This window comes from Arvicola amphibius, chromosome 2, assembly GCF_903992535.2.
Source record: "Arvicola amphibius chromosome 2, mArvAmp1.2, whole genome shotgun sequence".
Taxonomy (NCBI): domain Eukaryota; kingdom Metazoa; phylum Chordata; class Mammalia; order Rodentia; family Cricetidae; genus Arvicola; species Arvicola amphibius.
In genome coordinates, this window is record NC_052048.2 from 94,856,764 (window position 1) to 94,874,056 (window position 17,293).

General features: G+C 39.9%; 1 protein-coding gene across 1 annotated transcript in view; it reads left to right on the forward strand.

Moving 5' to 3' along the window:
• The window catches only part of Nbas (NBAS subunit of NRZ tethering complex), a 305,414-nt gene that overhangs the window by 124,881 nt on the left and 163,240 nt on the right, over window positions 1–17,293 (forward strand). The window contains exons 29-32 of the mRNA XM_038318917.1: window positions 742–844; window positions 4,362–4,591; window positions 11,146–11,258; window positions 15,553–15,666. Of these exons, the coding sequence (XP_038174845.1) occupies window positions 742–844; window positions 4,362–4,591; window positions 11,146–11,258; window positions 15,553–15,666 (560 nt within the window). The remainder of the gene's footprint in view (window positions 1–741; window positions 845–4,361; window positions 4,592–11,145; window positions 11,259–15,552; window positions 15,667–17,293) is intronic.

Consider the following 17,293-nt stretch of genomic DNA (forward strand, 5'->3'; position numbering starts at 1 on the left):
AGTCATTTTGATTTTTATTTCCGTGATAGCTAAGGATGTTGAGCAATTTCTTAAGTGTCTTTTGGCCATTTTCAATTCTTCTGTTGAGAATTCTCTGTTTAGATCTTTACCCCATTTTTTTTTTTGATTGGATTTTTTTTTTGTCTTTTGATGTCTAGTTTTTTGAATTCTTTATATATTTTGGATTCAGTCCTCTCTCTGATGTAGGATGAGTGAAGATCTTCTCCCATTCTGTAGCTGCCTTTTTATCTTATAGACTGTGCTGTTTGCCTTACAGAAGCTTCTCAGTTTCAGGAGGTCTCATTTATTAATTGTTGCTCTCAGTGTCTGTGCTGCTGGTGTTATATTAGGAAGTGCTATCCTGTACCCATGTGTTCAAGGCTACTTCTCACTTTCTCTTCAGTGAGGTTCAGTGTGGCTGGATTTATGTTGAGGTCTTTGATACATCTGGACTTGAGTTTTGTGCATGGGGATAGATAAGGACCTATTTGCATTCTTCTACATGTCAACATCCAGCCCTATCAGCATCATTTTGAGGATGGATTTGAAACTCGTCCTTGTCTCTGGGTTTTCTGCTTTATTTTGCTGTGGGATTTCTCTCCACATCAGAACTCTGTTTACCTTTTCCTATAAATTCAAATGAATTTAGCGCTATTGTTTGTTGGAGTGTTGGTGTGCCTGGAGTAGTAGTACCTGGGCCTTTGGAGTCTGGTTTCACGTGTCCTTTCTTTCCCTCCCCAGGCAGCCTCCTGTTGGCGAGTCTCAGTGGAGAGTGCTGCTGCAGGACATGCTGACCATACAGCAGCATGTGTACACATGCCTCGATGCCGATGCCTGCTATGAGGTAATGCAGCTGTAACTGTTTTTTTTTTTTTTTTTTTTTTTTATTTAGAAATTTGATTATGTTTGCCACAAGGGAGAGACTGTAAGAGACACTATATATAATGTGATTGATGACTGATCAGCTAGTACTATGGATTGAAGCCTTATCATAGCCCCTTTTGCCTTCCCCTTGTTTATTGCAGTGCCATCTGTTTTGTAGATCAGTCTTCTGAAACCCTGAATATCACATGATTTCTCCCTACAGGTTTTGGTGGTCACTAAAACTTTAGCTTTTTTGGGGGCCTACCACCCAGCTCCAGAATAAATTACAAGCAGAAGTTTATTATTTTTTATGAATGCTCGGCCTTAGCATAGCTTGTTTCTAGCCGGCTTTCCTGATCTTATCACAGCTCACCTTTACCTCTGTTTACCTCTGGGCCTTTTCCTTTTCCTACTTTCGCTCTTACTCGTGGCTGGGCGGCTGGGCGGCTGGGCGGCTGGGCGGCTGGGCGGCTGGGCGGCTGGTCTCTGGAGTCACCTTCCTCTTGTTCCCTTGCTCCTTCCTTCTTGCCTCCCAGATTTCTCCTCCTGTTTATTCTCTCTGCCTGCCAACCCTGCCTATCCTTTCTCCTGCCTTGCTATTGGCCACTCAGCTCTTTATTAGACCATCAGGCGTTTTAGACAGGCAAAGAATCACAGCTTCACAGAGTTAAACAAACTCTGTGAAAGAATGCAACACATCTTTTTATCATTATTTGCACATGTTCTATAGCATAAAAAAGTAACACATCTTAAAATAATATTTTGCAACAGGCTTCTACTTCATTTCCTGTGTTCATATCTTCTTTTGCTTTACATTTGTTTACAGACCTGATGGTCTCCTTCATACAATCTGTTCCTTGTTCCAAATCACTCTATAGGTATCTACACTTGTGTCTTGAAAAGCCACAATGGCCCAAGCCTCCTGGGTGACTCTTTCCGTAGTCGTTCTCCACAGTGTTTTACAGTCTGTTCAAGTAGCTCCCTCAAGTAGGATGTATATCTACCCTTCCTGTGACTGTGTGTACAATGTTCCCTCTACCTGGAATATATAGGATGTATATCTACTCTTCCTGTGACTGTGTGTACAATGTTCCCTCTACCTGGAATATATAGGATGTATATCTACCCTTCCTGTGACTGTGTGTACAATGTTCCCTCTACCTGGAATATATAGGATGTATATCTACTCTTCCTGTGACTGTGTGTACAATGTTCCCTCTACCTGGAATATATAGGATGTATATCTACCCTTCCTGTGACTGTGTGTACAATGTTCCCTCTACCTGGAATATATAGGATGTATATCTACTCTTCCTGTGACTGTGTGTACAATGTTCCCTCTACCTGGAATATATAGGATGTATATCTACTCTTCCTGTGACTGTGTGTACAATGTTCCCTCTACCTGGAATATATAGGATGTATATCTACTCTTCCTGTGACTGTGTGTACAATGTTCCCTCTACCTGGAATATATAGGATGTATATCTACTCTTCCTGTGACTGTGTGTACAATGTTCCCTCTACCTGGAATATAGTCTTTTTTCTCACTTGGAAAACTCCTGATAAATTTTCATGCCTAGGCTGACTATGCTTGCTAAGATCTCATAGAACTTGCCTCCACTGTAGCCTTCTTTTAAAATGGAGCCGTTTGCAGATAAGATGGGTTCTTTCGGCTTTGGCCTTGTGGTCGTAGGTAGGCATTTTACTATCACATATTTGAATGAATATTTTTCTGCAAAAGAACATTAGAGAGCATTTATAACTTTTTAAAGGCTCTAGAAGACAGTAATGCAGACTTTCCAAAAGTAACGTTTTAATTCGCACCTTTCGACAAATTCTGTATTTGCTGTTTTGTTGTCTTTGGAAAATAATTTGAGAGCACAGTGGCCTAACTTTGAACATGGTAGACAAAGGCTGACATTCTGCCTCTAGAATGATGTCCAGATTGTCATTGTAGGCTGAGTAAAGTGCCTTTTCCAACATGGGTCATGATGCTCTATGCATGGCAGTACTTCTCAACCTTCCTATCGCTGTGACCTTTAGCTAGAGTGCCTCACATTGTGGTGACCCCAACCATAAAATTATTTTTGTTGCTACTTCATAACTGTAATTTTGCTACTGTTATTAATTGTAATATAAATATCTGTATTTTCTAATGTTCTTTAGTGACCCCGTGAAAGGGTCATTTGACTCCCAAAGCGTCACAACCCGCAGATTGAGAGCCAATGCTCTATGAATGGCATAAATAAACCATTGGAAGTTCATTTGGCTTGTGCTCAGTGTGCCAGTTTCACCTGCCAGAACCTAGTGAGGAGGGACACCAGGTCAAATGTGCTCTCACCAGAGCTTCCACTTTATAGCCTCTCTTGTTATGTTAAGTGAGTTTTCTGCTCCAGACATCAAAACAAAGGCTAGTCTTAAGAGCAATGATTAGGTAATATAGGGAAAGCGGAGGTGGTGGGGGGTTGAGAGGGTTGGGAGTTGAGGGGAATTCATGTTCCCCATCAAGTTGTTTCTATCTCATCAGTTTCTTCATTGTCCTCATCCACCCATGGATGGCAGGGAAAGAATGTCACATTGTCAGTAATAGGCTTGGGGGTCACGTTGTTTAATCCTTTTCTGGCACAAGTAATCTCAAATACTTTTAATATATTCAATTCCATTAGTACAATAAATTCTCTGTAAGATACCTCCTGTCAGTGCTTCTTATTTTATTGAGATACATTTTAATATCCAAGTTATAAAAAAATCTCATTGCTCCATGCTATCATTTTAATGTTTATGTGTAAGTTAACATTTACAGTCTAACTCACTCATAAGGGTGAATTCAGACGAGGTTGGGGGTGCAGCTTAGTGTGTTAGTACTTGCCTATCATGCACAGACACTGGTTTGATCCTGCTCCACAGCGACAGAGAATGTGAACGCCTGTGTTATCAGCAATGACATATTATGTGTGTCAGATCTTGTAGTCACACTCTGTTACAGTCTGCAGAATGAGTCCAGTTTGAGTAGCACACTGCCTGTAGTAGTTGACCAGTGGGTTTTATTGATTGCCTATTTACTTTATTTATAGGCAATCTATGTAATCTAGGATGGCCTAGGGCTCAGTTATCTTCCCTGAATCTCTCAAGTGCTGGGATTACGGCTGTGTGCCATCATACCCTGCTTCAATTCTGTTTTCTAATGAATAAACTTTACATACTTAATTCTTTATTGTAATGCCTTAGATAGCATGATTTACTTGTTTCATCCTCTGAAATTTTTTCTGAAAGCTAATTTTTTCTTTTATTGTGGTGGAATTCATAGAATAGTAAGGTAGCTGGTTTAACGTAGGCAGTGTGTGCTTATTTTCTAGATACACTATGTCATACAGACCCAAGTTATAGGATAGATACAGTTTTGACTTGAAATCCTTTGGATTTCAGAGCCTTCATTTTGTTGAACAGAGCCTACCTTCTTTATCAATAACTGTGGAGTTTTTTTTTTCCCCTAGATATTTACTGAAAGCCTTCTCTGCTCCAGTCGCCTGGAGAATATCCATCTCGCTGGGCAGATGATGCACTGTAGTGCTTCTTCGGTTAATCTTCCAGCTGGTGCGGCCCATAAGGGACGACCCCAGTTCAGGGTCGAGTACGGGAGGAGTATTGACTTGGTGTTGGCTGCCAGCAGAGAGTACTTCAACTCTTCCACCAACCTCACTGACAGCTGCATGGACTTGGCCAGGTAGGAAGTCCGTGTTCTGGGAGCACTGTGTGCACGTCCAACGCAGGTCATCTCAGATGCAGGCTGTGTACACTGCACGGGTTTCTGTTGTGTACTGTTTTACTATAGGAACGCAACCAGTGAATTATGAAGTGCTTGAATTCTTCTTGATCCCCCATAAACATTCTTTCAATTGAGTCATTTTGTTCATTATCTATAAGCCTCTATTTCTCTGAAATTTGAGCTTTGTAGGTAATATTTATCTCTTTTGCATAGCATGTGCTCCAAAGTTAACTCTAGATAGAAATTTCTAGATTTTAAATTCAGTTCCTTCCTTGGCCTATCATTAGTTCTTTCCTCTTAGTTGACATGAGAAACAGTTATACTTGACTTCTGAATTTAATAGTCTTATTAAAGAATTTCATCGTTCTTGAGGGAAGATTTTATGAATTGAAATTAATATTTATAAAGTAAATTTTTATAAAACTCAGAATTCAATACATGTTCCCCCAAATTTATGTTACTTCTGAACCTTAAATGCTTCAGGAATGCCTTTTGTATTAGTCCCTTATTCTATTGTTATGAAAACTCCTGAGCTTTTACTCTCTGTGTAAGAAGTTTGAGATAGGAGGTCATGGTGAAGGAAGGTACTCTGTGGTAAGACAGGAAGCCAGCAGGAAGTAGCCTATTTTAAGACTTCTAGGCTCTTTCTTTGAATGGTCATGTTCTGTTTAGAGCAGTGGTTCTCACCCTTCCTAACACAGTGAGCCTTTAATACAGTTTATCATGAACTCCCAACCATAAAACTATTTTTATTGCTACTTCATAACTGTATTTTTTTTACTATTATGAATTTAATGTATATCTGACATGTAAGGTATCTGACCCTTCAACATGAAAGTATCCTTTCACTCCCAAAGGAGTTATGACCCACAAGTTGAGAACTGCTGGTTTGGGTAGTGCTTTCCTGGGGAACAGGCTGCCAAGTCATAAACCCTAAGGGGACACATGCCCAATCCCGTCTCCAAACCAGAGCAATAACTGCATGCTTCATCTGCATAAGCAGCGGCTTAGTTATGTCTCTCCTGGTGCTCCTCGGCCATCCAACCGTCATCTGCCTCTGCTCAGCATCTTCTAGGGCACACCATGGAAGTCCCATTCTGCTGTTTTCTTGGAGTTCTACCTTTTAGACCACACTGAGCTTTTCTTTCTTCCCTTTCTAGAAAAACATTATGAAACTTGCTTTCTTTTGTGAGGGCAGTCGGCAGTATTTCTGACTTGAGCATTCACTGTATCATCTGAAGTTTAGTTTCTTGATCAAAGAAACTGAAGAAAGCTATGAACCTCTCAGCGTCTGGTGACCCCAACTTTCCAGCTCTATGTCCCGATTCAAAAGAACTAGCTGACATTCTGTAAGAAGTTCTTGACTTTTATTAAACGGCTAATTGTGCATTTCTTATTTTGCTCATTTGGATATTACTTACTTTGCAAGTATACATATAATTTTATAAAATGGAGACATTGTACGTTTCTTGTTTTGACTTTTTTATGTTTCATTTAGCCAGTATGTGAACTGAAGCATTGCCATGCCCTTTACAACATTGTGTTAAATGATTTTACTACACTTGTGCCTGAATTTAGCTGGGTGTGTTCTCCTCTTTTCATTGTTGGAGTGGCAGTAAAGCTGAAGTTAGGATGTCCTCTGGATCCAGATGCCTGTGTGTCAGCCCAATCCCAGCCAGCCCGCAGCCTCTGACACTGGCTTCATTTGAAAGCAGACTTGAGAGAGCTGTTGTGATTGCGTGTGTGTGCTTGTGAAGGTGCAGTGCCTATGTGCATGTGCGGCCAAAGGATGCTGTCCTTCTCTATTGAGCTCCACCTTGATCCCTCAAGGGAGCGTCTTTTCCTGACCTTAGAGCTCACTAGTCTTTGGCAATCCAGACAACAGCCAGCAGGCCCCAGTGAAGTGAATGCTGAAGTCCTCTGGTGCCTTCCTCCCTCAGTACTGGGGACATTGTGTCATGTAGCAATGCATAGCTTCTTATATGTGTGCTGGGGATCAAGTTCTCATGCCTGTGCTGCAAGCAGTCTCATCCAGTGAGCCATCTCCCCAGCCCCCTCCTTTTTGCTATTGTGTTCTTAAGTGGGTTTCTAAGTGGTCAGAACTGTTGCTGTTATATGAACAGCGTAGAGTAGTTGGTAGGTACCAGATGAACACTTATAGCCGGGCGGTGGTGGCGCACGCCTTTAATCCCAGCACTCGGGAGGCAGAGGCAGGCCGATCTCTGTGAGTTCGAGACCAGCCTGGTCTACAAGAGCTAGTTCCAGGACAGGCTCCAAAGCTACAGAGAAACCCTGTCTCGGAAAAAAAAAAAAAAAAAAAAAAAAAAAAAAAAAAAAAAAAAAAAACAGATGAACACTTATGAAACTTCCTTTGTGTTGCTAAGTGGTTCCCGTTTATTTCCCATTGTACATTATATGCTGAAGTACCCGTTCTCTAAGCATAACATGCACTTCCACTTGAACTTGTTTTGAAACCTGTTTCTAGCCCTAAATTTAATCTTTTTTGTTGTTGGTGGTGTTCATCTTTTTGTTGTTGATTCTTGGGGACTTTTTTTTGTTTTTCATAAAAGGTATTGAGGAGTTTGGGAGCCTTAGTACACATATATAAGCAGTGTACAGTGACGTGTATACCTCATGTGTCATGGAGTGCCGGCTGGACACAGGCAGACCTCTAGAGTTGGCTGGTCAGTCGTCTAGCTCTATTAGTTAGTTTCAGAATCAATGAGAAACCTGTTTTAAGATTACTGAAGTGGTGAACAGCTGAGGCACCAGCTGATGTCAGCCTCTGACCTCTGTGCATCAATGTGCACACATAAACACTACATACAGAACCCTTTCTATAACACTAGGATATTTGGGCTTGTCTTTCTTAGTTTGACTTCATTGCTCAGTTTTCTAGGTGTAATTTCTCACATTTTCTCTTTTTTAAAGACTGTATATAAGAGCACATGTATGTGGATGCTTGTGGAGGCCAGAAGTTGTGGTCAGATCCCTTAGGTCTGGAGTTTTGGACAGTTGTGAGCTGCCTGACATGGGTACTGGGAAGTGAGCTTCAGTTGTCCTCAAGATCAGCAAGGACTCTTAACCTCAGAGCCAGCTCACCAGCCCTGTTTTTTTTTTTTTATGCCATTCTTTGAAATACTAATTGTCATAAAATTCTCATATACTTTGATGCTTTCCATTTAATCTTCAAACTCATTGAACATGGTCTTAACTGCGATAGCTGTCTGGATTCATTTTCCCCTCAAATGACTGGTAGTTGCTTCCACTCTAGCAAAGGTGAAAAACAACCCTTTTCCCTAGTGGTAACTTATGTCAGAATCATGCTTCCCCCTTTCTTTCTTCAAACTATTACTGAACTTGACAGAGTCCTTTAAAGTAGTTAGTAAGCCTTTTTCTTTCTCTCTAGGGATCCTATTTTTATTTCAAATGCTGGAAATATCAAATTGAATAGCCTTTGAAATTCCAACTTGTGTTTGACCTAAAGCTTCTAGGCAGGTGTTTCTGGGTGATTATAAAATCCCCTTGCTGCATCGTGCCTTCACTGTATCCCTTCCTATCCCATAAGGATGCACTTTGATTTTTATCCCATGTGTATGATGTTGTGCTGGACTAATTGTGACCTATGAGCCCTAAGGCATCTGTGTTTACCATGGTATGGAGTATAGGAAATATCTCTTCCATTCCTATTTATTAGGAATTTATTATTCCTTGAGGAAGCAAAAGATATGTGTGCTGGAAGTTTTATGTCAGTTTGCCTGAAGCTAGAGTCACTGGAGCAAAGGGAACTTCAGTTGAGAAAATGCAGCCTCCATTGAGAAAATGTCTCCATAAGATCTGAATGTAGGCAAGCTTGTAGGGCATTTTCTTAATTAGTATTGGTGGGCCCCACATGCATGCATGTATGTATGTGTATGCACAAATATGTACATGTAAGCCGGGCGGTGGTGGCACACGCCTTTAATCCCAGCACTCGGGAGGCAGAGGCAGATGGATCTCTGAGTTCGAGGCCGGACTGGTCTACAAGAGCTAGTTCCAGGACAGGCTCTAGAAACTACAGGGAAACCCTGTCTCGAAAAACCAAATATATATATATATATACACATGTATAACCTGCTGAGTATATTTTTTCATTTGTGCATATATGGTTATATATGGTTTTAAGGGTGACCACTATGTAGTAGACAACTACTAAGGAGCTTATCCCTGGGAGATGCTGATTCTCTTCCCAGCAGTCAACAGACTATGACTCATGGTCTTTTTGCCCTTCATTGCTAACATTTCATTCATGTCCATACTCTTGTTCTGGTCTTGTTTATGCAGCTCTTAGTAAGAGACTGTTTCACAGCAGACCTTCTGGGTTTCTGGCTCTTACAGCTGTTCTTTTTTCTCTTCTGTGATGTTCCCTGAGCCATAGATCAGGAGCTGTGATGTAGGAGTATTTGTTGGGACTGGGTGCCTCATGATCTATTGATCTTTCCATTTTGTTCAGTTGTGGTTTTCTGTGCTGATTTCCATTTGCTGTAAAGAGAATGATCTTTGGTGAGGGGTGGTAGCTGCACTTTGCTGTGGAAAAGATTTAGAATGTAGTAAGGAATTATTTATGGTCTAGCAGAGGGTGGTAGTCGATTTCTAAGGTTAACGACCTCACTAGCCTAGAGAAGCTGGCTAGGATCAGCGCCAGTCACACAGTTGTTGGTTGCCACCAGCATGTGGGTACCACTTCTTGCACCTTAATGTGTTTCTTGTCTTGGTTCATAGGTGTTGCATCTAGGTAGGACTGTTTACTTGCATCTCTCCCTTGGCACCTTGCATAGTATTTTCTGGAAGCACAGAAGCTAGACCCTAGGAAACAGGCTCTCAGGTCCTTGGTTGCCTCTCAGGTATTAAAGGTGAATCCCCTCCCACCCACATTGCTGAAGACACCACACACTTAGGACATATGGCTCAAATGAATCAAGGTGGATATGCCCTTTATTGTTTGTAGAATTTGCCTACTTTCCAACTTTTTTCTAAAACAAAGAAAATGCAGCAATCTAGTAATAGGGATGTGTAAGCCTTTGTGTTGGGTAAATTTCCTGCCTGGAATTCGTGGGTTCAAGGGTAAGTGCATGTAAAGTGTTATGCAAATCAGAGTTTATAATCCTTACTTAGAATCAGCATTACTTGTGAGTGCTCACAGACTGAAATCCTCCAACTGTGCAAGATCAAGCTCTGCTCTTGCCATTGAGTCATACTTGCCATTGCGCGACTGCAGGGCCCTCCTGGTGCCTCAATTCCTTTAATTGTGCTGTTGCTGTCAGCATATAATAGCCCTTGTTGGCTAAATGGTCTTACACAGGCACCTTTCTAAAATAAGTTTATTCATTAGAGAAAACTTCTTAAAAGTGAATTTTTTTATGAATTAAAAGAGAAAAACGTTGGAAGTATTCTATATGACCAGATATTAAATGGGAAGGACAGGTCATCCAGTGCTACACAGAAAGGTGCTGTCTCAAAGTAAAGAAAGTGTCACTCACCTGTTGATTATCAATCACATTCTCTCCTTCGTCAGTGCTGCATTACCAACTGATTCTTCTCTTCTGTTAGAAGTTCTTTAATTGTATAGGACTGTTTTAGCTTTTTTGGATTCTTTGTTTTCCCATATAAAGTTGAATATCAATCTTTCAAGGTCTGTAAAGAACTCCATTGGAATTTTTATGGATTTTTTTTGGGGATTGCATTGAATCTGTAGATTGCTTTAGGTAGGATGGCCACTTTTACTGTTGTAATCCTACCAATCCATGAGTGTGGGAGATCTTTCTATAGTTTGATAACGTCTTCAATTTCTTTCTCAAAAGGCGTGAAGCTGGCCGGATGGTGGTAGCGCACGCCTTTACTCCCAGCACTTGGGAGGCACAGGCAAGCAGATTTCTTGAGTTTGAGGCCAGCCCTGTCTACAGAGCTAATTCCAGTACAGCCAGGACTGTTACACAGAGAAATCCTATCTTGAAAAGCAAAAAAAAAAAAAAAACAAAAAACGTACAGTTTTGGAGCAAGTCTTTCACTTGCTTGGTTAGAGTTACTCCAAGATATTTTATGTTATTTGTGGCTATTGTTTCCCCAATTTCTTTTTCAGCTTGTTTGTCATTTCTGTTTAGGAGGGCTACTGATTTTTGTGTTGTGTGAGTTAATTTTGTGTCTAGTCACTTCACTGAAGGTATTTATCAGCTATAGGAGTTCCCTGGTAGAATATTTGGGGGTCACTTATTTATACTATCATATCATCTGCTAATTATTATACTTTGACTTCTTCCTTTCCAATTTATATCTCCTTGATCTCCTTCCATTGTCTTATTGTTCCATCTAGAACTTCAGGTCCTATACTGAATCAATATGGAAAGAATGGACAACTTTTTAGCAGTCTGGCAGGTGTTAGAGAAATATGTGTTTGACCACTTCTTGCTCAATATAGAAAAGTAACTGGGTGAATTTATGCTGCTGCTTTTCAAAATCTCTGTGATTTGTTTTAGGTGCTGCTTGCAGCTCATAATAGACAGGCCAGCTGCCATTCAAGAGGAACTAGACCTCATTGAAGCTCTGGGGTATCTTGAAGAATTTGGGGTAAAGATCCTGCCTTTGCAAGGTGCGTCTTCTGCTTGGTATTGCATTGCTACCTTATTTTGCACCAATTAAGTAGTGTTCCTTTTTTATTTTTTCAATGAAAGTAACTTTGATAATCTGAATACATTATTAATATACAATATTAATTATCTTTTTTAATTTTTGCAATGAAACCTCAAGTTAAAACATTTTGCAGTTAATTAAAAAAATCTTGTTTATAACCTGTAAAGACATAATAGTAGTAACAGAGCAACTGAACAGTGAGGCCACTGGATCAAAGCAAACATATGTACTTCTTATTTTTATGAATGACACTTGTAGATTTACTTCAGTTTTGGCACATAGCTTATTCCTGTATTTTACTTTCATAGATTGTTAACTAGGTAACCACCTCCCAATCTTGTCTTAAAAGTAGTGGGAGACAATTCTTTCTAAGAACTTAATTGCCAATGATATTTACATTTTTCTCAGGTTTTTTTTTTTGTCTAATTTTAACAGGTATGTTGGAGTCGTCTGGACAGATGTCACCCAACTTGTCCTACGTGCTTGTACTAAGTGCTTGTCCTAAACTGTAAGGATGGTGCATTGAAACATTCCAGGCCTTAGAAGACCATAGCTGACCATAGTCTCTCTAAATCCAGAACTCTAGGCCCCTGAATATAAAGGTGGTTTCCTAGGGAGAAGTGTACTTGGCTGACTGCTGTAGTCTACCATTCCTAACTCTAGAATTGGCTAGAACTAGTGACAGGGAAATATAACAGTTCATTGTAGCACAAAGTTGCTGTCTCCTACCCAGTCCCACAGCCATTCAATCCCAAAGAAACACGCAGTGTCTTATATTAATTGGCCTATTACTCAGGCTTATTGCTAAGTAGCTCTTATGACTTAAATTCACCCATAATTTTTGTCTTTGTTTAGCCACATGGCTTGGTATCTTTTGTCAGTAAGGCATTCTCATTTTGTTTCCTCTGCATCTGAGTGGACTGACTGACTCTCTGCCTTTCCTCTTCCCAGAATTCTCTTAGTCTGGTTACCCTGATTATACTTCCTGCCTGGCTACTCTTTTATTAAACTAATATGAGTGGCAAATCTTTACAATGTAAAAGAGCATTATCCCACAGTTCATTTCTTCTTTTTCTTTTTTTTTTTTTTGGTAAGTTTCCACCATAGTTGTCCTCTCTCATTTAAAAAAAAAATAACATAGGATCAGAAGCCTCAGTTCCTCCAGGTGCTAGTGGCCACGTTCCTTTGTCCCCTGCAGTGTCAGCAATAACTGGGACTGGGGAAGAGCCGGTTGCAGTGTCACAGTTTTAAACTTTATATGGATTTTCATTGTGGTTTTACTCAAAGTTTGACTTCTTAATAAAAGCTACTGTGCTGGAAAGACATAGACTATTATTACTCTGAATTTCATTGTTGGACCTAATTATTATGCAGGTGTAAGTAGCACCCTGAGTATATAGGGCAGGTTGTTAGTATATATGGTTAGATTGTTAGGTCATTGACAATCTCTTCAGATGTACCATTAATACAACTTTTGAACTCAAAACTTTTTAATAATTATGAAAATTAATCAAAGTTGCTAAAAACCATTTCAGCTTATTCTAAAATGTTTAATTATTAACTATTCTACCCCCATAATATATTTGTTAATTTCAGCAAAGGAAGATTCTAAAACATAGTAAGTTTTTTCTTCATCTTTCATTAGGGTAAATATTACAGCATTGGTATATTCGTGTGTGTGTGTGTGTGTGTGTGTGTGTGTACATGTGTGTGCAATGTACACATTCAGCTGTGTATGTAATTTTGCTACTTAAATAATCTGAGCTGAGTGATGAATAAAAAACTGTTCTACATGCTGTGATCCTTTACAATGCTAAGTGAGTTCTGAGCTCTTGTGGTGGTCAGTTAGATGTGACTTTGATGATACACAACCAAGACTGTAAAGGCTGCACCTTCCAGGAAGTTTCTGAGTGAAGGAGTCGCTGCTGTAATGCTGGGCGTTTACATCTTAGTTACCCAAAGATGGTCAGTAAAAGGAACTGTTGTATGGTTGTACCAGCAGTTCAGAGAGGAGATAAAGAGTTGACTTGTATGTGCTAATTGCAATCACTTAGACTCTTGCTGTTCAATTTAATATACTTATCTATTATTAGTAACCATTGCTCAGGATGAATGGATAAAACAAGTGTTTCATTGAATGGAAAAATGGGTTGATGAGGATCTAGTACTACAGTTTCCTACCTTGATTGTGGTTATGATAATAGGAGGGAAATCAGCCCCCTAAGGGTAGAACTTCCACACAAGGCCCCGGGTGGTGGTGGCAGTGCACGCCTTTAATCACAGCACTCAGGAAGCAGAGGTAGGCGGATCTCTGTGAGTTCAAGGCCAGCCTGCTCTAAAAGAGCTAGTTCCAGGGTAAGAACCAAAAGCTACGGAGAAACCCTGTCTCGAAAATTCAAAAAAAAAAAAAAAAAAGAAAAAAAGAAAAGAAACACACAAGGCATATGGCATATAAGGCCCAGCCTTTTTTTTTTTTAATGTGTGTGTAGAAGTATTATATCCATAACAGGCTTTGCTGTAAACATCTGTTTAGAACATAAAAAAGTAGCTATAGCATAGTCATTGTGTTATTGAATCTGGAGGAAAACAAGTAAAATGGCAGCAGATACTGAGGGGAAAGCCCACACTTTAAAAATCCATTATAGAGACCTTGGATACAGGCCTTTAAAACCTTGACTGCGCGGCAAATGGAAATTACCAGCAGCTCACAGGCTAGGGAGCATGACTGGAGCTGCCCACTGTGATCAGCTCTGCATGCCTTGAGACAGCGTTCTCATGCAGGGGAACATCAGTGGGGAATCCAGTGATGTGGTCTTTACTCACACATGGCGTATAACATTTCCACTCTCGTTCACTGTCCAAAGAAGTTACAGCATGAGGTTAGCAAGGTTAACAAGGTGGACATTTGCGATATAAAACTGGGGTGGATACAACTGTTCATCTGCAAGCATCCTGTGCTTCAGGATGTGCATACTGGAACACTGAGGTATGTAGGACATATGCTCTGCAATTTTTCCTCAAATGGTTAACAAAAGTATTTGTGTATGTGAATATGCATATAGAGGAAGACAGGAGTGAGTGTATGTGTTTATGATTGTGTATACAGGTATAAGATTAGAAGGAATTAGGAGCTGGTGAATCCAATTAATACAGTATTACAATGTAGATATTTTTGCAACTTGCAACCTTTCTGTAAGTTCCAAATTCAATTCCAATAAAAATATAGAAAATAACAGACTAATTCCAATGAAAAACCACAATATCTTCACTTCCCTAAGATTTATGTCCCTCTCAGCCAACTACATATGAAACATTTCCAAAGAGCAGGCTATGTGAGGATTTACTAGGGATTTAGAAATAAAGATGAAAGCCACAGGCAAAATTTAGAGACTTGGGTTGAATTCAGGACCCACCTCTTTTCGGTGGTCTTTGTTAAAGTATCTTAAGCTCTCTGTACCCCAGTTTCTTTTCTTTGGGAAAATAACCTGTTTATTAGGGTGGGTGTTGTATGGTTGTTATATATAAGTCAGTTCTGGAGACACAATTCATTTCCATTTTATGTTAGCTGCTGATGCAGTTGTCATGGTTACTGCAAGTCAGCTGCCTAGGCAGTACCATCTTCTTTGCCATTGCTACTCTGAGTAAGAACTACTTACTCTTGGAGCTCACTTGATGTCCTTTGACATTTTCTCTTTAAATATTCTTTGCTCTATGATATGAACTGGTTGATTAGGCATTTCATTTTCCTGAGTGCTAGTTTAAGTGAGAGGACTGGGCTTAGCCATAGGAGATTTGGAACTTGGTGCCCTCCGTTCTGGGGTGACGTTGCCTTAGCCAAACTTAGTTGTACTTGCCTGTAAACCCAGTACTCAGGAGGCAGGTAGGAGGATTTCTGCACAACCAGGCAATCAGGGCCACTTGAGTGAGACCCTCTCTCTCTCTCTCTCTCTCTCTCTCTCTCTCTCTCTCTCTCTCTCTCTCTTTCTCTCTCTGTGCGTGTGTGTGTGTGTGTGTGTGTGTGTACACTACTAAAGTATATTTTGAATTTGGGCTTGGGGAGATGAGGCCTTAAATGTATAGTCCATGCTGGACTCAAATGCATGGTCATCCTGCCTTGGCCTCAGCACTGTTGCATTACAGGGTATGTCACTGCGGTCACTCTGAGATCAGTAATTACATTTTGGTTCCCTTATGCTTGAACATTTGTGGCACCCCTTCGTGTGTTCATGAAGTTCTTCATTGTCTGTTTTTAGTGCGCCTGTGTTCTGATCGGATTAGCCTCATCAAGGAGTGTGTTTTGCAGTCTCCCACATGCTACAAACAGTCAGCCAAGCTGCTAGGCCTTGCTGAGTTGCTGAGGGTTGCAGGTAAGTCTCTGAGTGCTAAACTCCTGACCCATTTATCACACCAGTCTATATGAGCATCAGGATTTGCTCAGTTGTTCAGAAGAACTTTTTGTTTTCTTTTTTAAGCAAGGAACAATATTTTCTAGGAATCTTGGCCTGTTATAAAAGTGTTTATACTGAAGTTTTGGGAAAATCAGATGCCCTTGAGTGAAAAGGGCTTAATCAGGGTGTACAGTTGTGAAGTCAGCAGAAGTCCTTGTTATCATTCAAAGGAGACTGCTGTGTGAAGCACCCACTGTACCAGCACACTCACGAGCCAGACTGAGTTTGATAGTTCTGATAAACTCATTAGAAAATTTTGTGCACTGACTATTTGGCAAAGTTATCATACATTTTACCTCATTCAGTTTTCTGCGAAATTGTTACAGTAGTGGTTAGCTTCCCATTTTATAATAGAAATTCTGAAGTTACAGAAGTTAAGTGTGCTGCTTACCAGGATGAAGTAGGAGCCTGACTTTTAAGGAAAATCTCTGACTCTGCATTTTATGCTCCATTAACTACAGTGCTCCTACCTGCCAGAATATTTTAGTGCTAGTTTTGTATTTTTTGAAATGTATATATATTCACACATATACACATACATATACATGTATATATATGTATGAATATATATATATATACATATATATATATATTTTTTTTCTATAAGAATAATTGTTGGGTATTTTGTTCCATAATAGTGGTTTGCGTTTGTCATAGTCTAAACCATGAAACAGACTCAAAAGTAAAGAAAATTTGTTTTTCTTTTTAACCTTTAAAAATTCAATATATTTAGTAGACACATAGGTTAATATTTTGAAGTCCTAATAAGTAGAATTCTTATTAAGGTCTTTACTTCTGATAAACATGTATCACTTCTCAGCTTTGAGCACAACGCTGACATCTGTTACACACTTGGAAAGGTCTTGGGACCTGGCTTCTCTGTGAGGCATATTGGGCCCCCTGGGAAAAAATTGAATGTAGACTCAGAAAAATGGTTTAATCCTGAGTTTGTGTGTGTGTGTGTGTGTCTGTGTGTTTCAAGCTTTATTTGTCCAGTGTGCACATCTAGGAAACAGGAAAGCTGTCCCTTTTGGTTACCCATAGTCTAGTAATAAGAGAACCAACTGAGTGCATGCATAGCAAAGCTCTTCGAACATAGCAAAGGATGGATTTCATAAGGGCCCAGCTCTTACAGATGTGGTGTTTGTCACCTCTGCACCTGTTAAGATAGTGTTTTGCTTTGATTGTGACATATAATAAATGGACCTGGCAACCTTCAAACAACAGTTTGAATCAACAGTTCTACGAGGAGAGCATTCCTCCTAAGGATTCTGTAGAAGCGTGTGAAGGTGCATGGTACTTGGATTGATTTTCCTTATTGCAGCTAATTTAGTTCTAAAACTTCAGATCATCTCAGATTGGCCACACTTCACTTCCCAAATGTTAACATGCTGTCTCTTGTATGATATTCCAACTTGGAGCAGTATCATTGAAACATAAGGCTAAAGTATAAAATTTGTTCAACAAATTGATCTTATGAGCCATGTGCGTTTACACAAAAGTCGCTATCGGGTACAGATTTAATGTCTTTTCTGCCTTAATCCAG